At 39.8% G+C, this 6,651-nt stretch overlaps 1 protein-coding gene across 1 annotated transcript; it reads right to left on the bottom strand.

The window, feature by feature from the left end:
• Positions 1-1,461: 1,461 nt before the first annotated feature.
• On the bottom strand, positions 1,462-5,451 carry LOC140163755 (uncharacterized). The gene is made up of 3 exons (XM_072187071.1): positions 5,154-5,451; positions 2,963-5,016; positions 1,462-2,880 (listed from the first exon to the last, which is right to left on the bottom strand). Exons 1-3 carry the CDS (start codon positions 5,449-5,451, stop codon positions 1,462-1,464), a joined length of 3,771 nt encoding a protein of 1,256 aa, XP_072043172.1.
• Between the last annotated feature and the right edge of the window lie 1,200 nt (positions 5,452-6,651).

Genomic DNA, 6,651 nt, shown 5'->3' with positions numbered 1-6,651 from the left:
CAGTGCGTTGAGTCCATTCTCAATGATGCCACACACGTAGCCACGCCTAGTTCAACCAACGGTTAATTACATGGAATGCAGAATGTCGACGAAAACAACAGTTCCCAACGTCCAAGTCCAAGAGTAGAGTATACACACCCATGTACGGCTGTATAAATACAATTAATGAATCCGTGACTAGGATTTGTTTTCAAGTTCATATGATAAACTTCACACAATATTCTATCTGGAAGACTTTCATATTTCCAAATGAGCCACAGAATTTTACTACTGACTTCTTTCTTTGATTAATGAAAGATATGGAACTTCTTTACAACATTCACACACGGCTAGTTCCACAAGATATGTTTTAAATTCCTGAAGTTTATGTCTCTACAGGATGATTTGAATTGTCAATCTCGACACAAAATTACATGATATGTTCAGCACCAATTTAATTATGTTCAATTTGGAACTTTATGCTGAATACAAAATTTATCACACTATGAAAATCTAAATTTGATTTTCCCGCCAAAACAATAATTTAAACTATCACAAGCAAAGCTTTCTTTAAATAACTAATTCATCATTAAATCCACTTTATAATTTACAAACAATATTATTTTACTTACACGAACAATGTCTTAAACCAGCATGGTTCTCACAAAGTTGGAAAAGTTAAAGTGTCAGCTTCAACCACGACGACCATTTTAAACTTCGCCAAACCCGACTCAAACACAAGGCACAAAGTAGCTTCTATTGCTGATTCTAGCTTCCATAAGACCTGGTATATCTTTCTGTATGAAGCATCGCAAACTGGTAAAGCCTTTTTAGCCATACGATGTTAGTAAAGAGAAATATCCACCATGCTGAATAAAACAACATTTCACTTTCCTCAGTGAAATGGGCAGCAGATCTTATCTCAATCGGATGTTAAAATTGAATGCCCAGATATTCTGTGAACATGCATCCACAAGCCAAAGACTAATTTACATGACACACAAAAAATCTGAATATTGACAATACCTAAAGAATTGTCCACACAAGAAATGGACTGACCTAGAATCCAGGTCTGACCACTACATACAATACACACACCACATCTAGATTGCAAGCTTCAGTGCACATAACTGCAACTAGATTTAAGGGATCATGACATTAAGGTGAAATACCCAGAAAACAATCCACTTTTATTTTAAGGATCAACTCCAATTATGACATTTACGTCCCCCCTTAAACAAATTGTGGCTACACAATTTTCATATAACACACAATCACCACTTAAAAATAAGCGGATTTACTTTTTCCACAACTTACCATCTACCACTTAACCTTAAGCGGATTTACAGTTGTAACTGTGACCTGTCTTCACCAAGAAGATATATACTCAAAATTACTTTTCACATGACTCTTACCTTCTCCAATGTACATTGCACAAATTCTACCTTTGAATTTCCAATGCTACACAAAATACACATCACCTTATTCATGTGAAATCCTGCTCATGTAGTCTGCGCCAATGTTGTCACTTCCCTTGATTGCCTCAATCCTGTAGTGATATGGTTGCAATGACAATGCCCAGCGCATTATCCGACCATTTGCAACTTTGGAACGCTTCACACATAGCAGTGGTTGATGATCTGTTTCTAAGACAAAGTCTCGTCCGTACAAATAAAGTTCTAACTTGCGAATTGCCCATACAACGGCAAGACACTCTTTCTCCATTATCGCATATCCTCTCTGTGCTTTGTTCAACTTCTTACTTAAATATGCAAGTGGAAATTTGACACCTTCGAACTCCTGGAACAGGACAGCTCCGATCGCTACATCACTTGCATCTGTGCGTAGAATGAATTGACGATGGAAGTCTGGTAGATGTAGAATGGGTGCTTTTCCAAGCATACTCTTGAGGGTCTGAAATGCTAATTCTTGGCTTCTCTCCCAGTTGATTTTCGTTGGTTCACCAGCTTTCGTCTTGTCTGTCAATGGTACCGCTATGGCTCCAAAGTTCGGAATGTATTGCCTGTAGAAACCGGCAAGACCCAAAAACGACTTCAGTTGTGTTTTGGTCACAGGACGTGGAGCCTTCTGTATGACCTCCAACTTATCTAGATTTGGATGACGACATCCCTTCTCAACAGTATGACCTAGGAATTCGACACGTTCAAAGCCGATATAGCACTTTGAAGGTTTAGCAGTCAAGTTCGCATCTCTAAGCCTCTTCATAAGTTCATTCAATTTCTCCAAGTGTTCTTCCCAAGTGACTGTATACACTAATATGTCATCTATGTAGTTTACTACTTTGTCAAAATTGTTCAACAATTTCCTCATAATCCTAGAAAATGTCGCAGGAGCGTTAACGAGCCCGAACGGCATTCTCCGGTATTGATACAACTGATCAAAAGCAAGGAACACAGTAAGCGGTTTGGCATTCTCAGTCAGAGGAACTTGCCAATAACCCTTACTGAGGTCTAACTTTGAGAAATACTGTGCATCGCCCAATTGATCAAAGATTACTTGAGGAGAAGGAATCCCCTCTGCGTCAAATTCGGTAATCGCATTAATTTTGCGAGTGTCACAACATATTCGATTCTTACCATCAGCTTTCTTGACGACAACCAGCGGCGATGCATATGGACTAGTTGATGGTTCGATCACATCCAACTCCAACATTGTTTTGATTTCCTCCTTCACCGAGTCTCGTAAGGCATATGGAATAGGATATGGCTTAGTACGAACCGGTGTACTATCCGTAAGTTTGATATCATGCGAACCTAGATGAGTAAACCCTGGTTTGTCGGTTAGTACACTACTATAGTTACCTAACAATCTCTTCACTTCCAAACTCTGCTCTTCTGTCAAGTCTTGGTTGATATGTACATCAGCTATGGTTTCTTCAGCCTGAAAAAATGGAATCTGTAGAAGATCTTCATTTGTCAAAGACACATCATCTTCCTCTGACATTTCTGACTCTAGCCACTACCTTGGATGGTTGATCAGTATCTCTACGAAAATACTTCTTCAGTAAATTTGCATGAAATGTCTTCACCTTGGTACCGAAATCCACCTTGTAATCCATACTACCTACTTTACCTACCACAGGAAATGGACCCTTCCAATGTAATAGAAGTTTGTTATGGTCTGTAGGGAGCAACAACAATACCTCATCTCCGACATCAAATTTCCGAGCCTTAGCCTTTCTGTCATAGTACATCTTGTACTTACCTTGAGACTTCTTCATCTCTTCCCTAGCAAGATCACATGTTTTCTGCAACCTATCCTGCAGATCCAGAACATACTCAAATGTGGTCTTGGTTTCTGGTTCTTCTATCTGACCTGTCCAGAACTCCTTTAACATACCAAGAGGACCTCTCACAGATCGACCATACAAAAGATCAAACGGAGAAAACCCAGTACTAGCATGAGGGGTTTCTCTGTACGCAAAAAGTAATGCATTGATATACCTATCCCAATCACGAGGACGTTCTTCACACATCTTTCTCAGAGAAGCTTTCAACACACCATTGAATCTTTCACACATACCATTTGTCATCGGATGCCAAGCAGTTGTGGTTAACTGACGGATAGATAACAATCTATTGACTTCAGCCATCACTTCAGACGTGAATTGTCTACCTTGATCACTAAGTACCTCACGGGGAAAACCAACTCTGGAATAAATATCCAGCAGTGCCTCTGCTACTGATATCGAATCTATGTTACGAAGCGGAACTGCCTCAGGAAACCGAGTAGCGTAATCCATTACTGTAAGGATAAAACGATGACCTCGCTCTGTAGACGGAAAAATAGGACCAACAAGATCCATCGCTATACGACTGAAGGGAACATCGATGATCGGCATACTACCAAGAGGAACCTTTGTTACTCTACCTTTGGGAAATGTTCGCTGACAGATATCACATGATCTACATAATCTACCAATGTCTGCTTGTGCACCAGGCCAAAAGAAATGTTTCAAGACCTTGAGAGTGGTTTTATTCACACCAGCATGTCCTCCTAAGAGCGTTTCATGAGCCAACTTCATAACTTGCATACGAAATGGTTGAGGAACAACAACTTGGTTGAGACTTTTACCAAAGTTGACAGACGGAGACTGAAATTCACGGAACAAAATACCATCTTTACACACAAACTTTGATGTACCACCACAACGACTCACCTTTACTTCACCCGATTCTGCTAACTCACGAATCTTATTCAAACTTGAATCATCAGCCTGAGCCTTTTGCAACTCATCAGCAGAAATAATCTCAGTAACTACCTTTGGTACCTTAAGAGCTTTCTTAAGTTTCTCACTTGCCACCTTTTGACTACGAGTTTGTACAGCGTTCATCACATTACTAACTTCATCATGGTCCTCGTCATCTGTGTTTACACTTGACTGACAATGTGGTTTCCAATCAGGATCAGGATCCTTAGGTTCACGTACCCCACGGAGATTATTACCCACAATCAAATCATACACAGGATCATTCATCACCAGAGCATGAACATGACCAGTGAAATATGGTGTATCAACATCCAGACATGCAACAGGAAAAGTTCTCACCGTACCATCAATAAGACGACATTTGTCATATACTCCAGTAAATTTCTCTTCTGGCACAAGTCTCTTCCTTACAGCTACCGCATCACACCCAGAATCTCTCATCACCTGAACCTCTTTATTACCAAGAAAACCTTGAACGACCGGCATATCCTCTACTAAATTATCACTACACGCAGCACTCGCAAGAGGAAGTTTATGACCACAAGACATCGTTACATACGCATCGTCTGATTTCACACCTTCACCATACATTTCATTTGAGACCAGCACACAAGCAGATGCAGTCTGCACTCTGTTCTGTCCACAAGACTCGCAACTACATGCAGTGCAAAGAGAAGATGAAGTATCAGTCTGATTTAACTTCTTACCTTGTTTACCTGATTTGTGTCCATGTGATGCACTTCCTTGTAAACTAGCAGCTTTCAAAGTAGGTCTAGTGCGGCGATAACAGTCTTTAGCTATGTGGCCTACTTTGTCACAAATAAAACACCTTCGTTGGTTACCTCCAGTATTCGTACTCTGCTTTGGATTAGTACCATGAGTGGGAGGGTTAGTGTTAGTCTTCTTACCTGAAGGTTGTTGACCTTTTTTTTTTTTAACTTACCTCCAAAGGAAGCATTCCATCCACCTCTCGCCTCTATGTACTGTTCAGCCAATTGAGTCATTTCGGCAACATTTTTAGGTTTCCTTTCTTTTAAGAACAACGCCATGTCTTTGTTACAGCCAGCTACAAATTGCTCACGTATTAACAAGTCCGATAACCCAGCAAAATTCTTGGTTACAGCAGCCAGTTCTACCCACCTAATCAGATAGTTCTCCAATCTTGTCGCAAACTGTGGAGCACTTTCTGTTTGTTCGGGTTTAGCTGAACGGAACTTACTTCTAAATCCATCTTCGGTCATTTGATACGCTTTGAGTAATTCAGATTTTAGAACATCATAAGTATCAGTTGGTGCAAGCCTAGCATAAGTATCTAAACCCTTCCCATGCAACAATGCACTAAGATGACTAAGCCCAGTCATCCCTTTCCCATTTATTTGATTCAGCGTACCTTTCAAATCTTTGTAAGTAAGCATCAATGTCATCCTTATCCTCACGGAATTCTGGTAATTTGGGAATTTTTGCTTTACCCTGGCCTGTAGATGCATGTTCTGTTTTAATGCCCTTAGCTGCATTTTCTTTCCTTAGTTCCTCAATTCTTAATTGCAATACAAGTGCCTCTTTCTCATATTCGCGCTGTGCTGCACGTTCATCTCGCGCAAGGTCACGCTGCGTCTTGACAAATTGTTTTAGGTCCTCCCCTGTATAACCCATCTTTTCTCCTGACAAAGTTAATTTATCAGTATCCATGATTGGGAAAAAATGACTGCAATAGAGCGCAACCAGAAATTCAATGCACAAATCGTATATAGAAGCAGAATTGCAAATGAGCCTATTGAACTTGAATACCTTACTGACACTATTTTGACACAACCAAACACTCTTCCAACAATGCGCAGAAATACGGACAAAATAGTCATCAATCTTGTTCACAAAATAACTGGTAACTTTTGCTATTAGCTTTGTTTTTATTTCCCGGACGAGCCCCCACAAATGTCAGGATTGGACTGAAATTCCCAACCGACGCTAAGCTAAGCCACGCAGCAATAATGTGAACAACAAAGAAACGGAATAATGTCACGCAACAAAAGGATTGTAATAAATACTTCAAAAAAAGTTCTCTTATACGCATGAAAAATAAATAAATATCACAATGGCAATAACGGTAAAAATATATTATGACTAGTCAGATGAACCTAAATAATGAGTATACTCAATTTAATCATTCGCGATATAAAAAAAAATATACCAAGTGCACTTGGAAAGGATACGTTTTAAACGTCGTTACACGACTAGAGTTCCATCACAACGTTGTCAGTTATACAGTGCGTTGAGTCCATTCTCAATGATGCCACACACGTAGCCACGCCTAGTTCAACCAACGGTTAATTACATGGAATGCAGAATGTCGACGAAAACAACAGTTCCCAACGTCCAAGTCCAAGAGTAGAGTATACACACCCATGTACGGCTGTATAAATACAATTAATGAATCCGTGACT

This window comes from Amphiura filiformis, chromosome 11 (genome assembly GCF_039555335.1).
Source record: "Amphiura filiformis chromosome 11, Afil_fr2py, whole genome shotgun sequence".
Lineage (NCBI taxonomy): Eukaryota > Metazoa > Echinodermata > Ophiuroidea > Amphilepidida > Amphiuridae > Amphiura > Amphiura filiformis.
The sequence above is the reverse complement of the archived record's forward strand: the minus strand, read 5'-3'. Positions and strand labels throughout refer to the sequence as shown.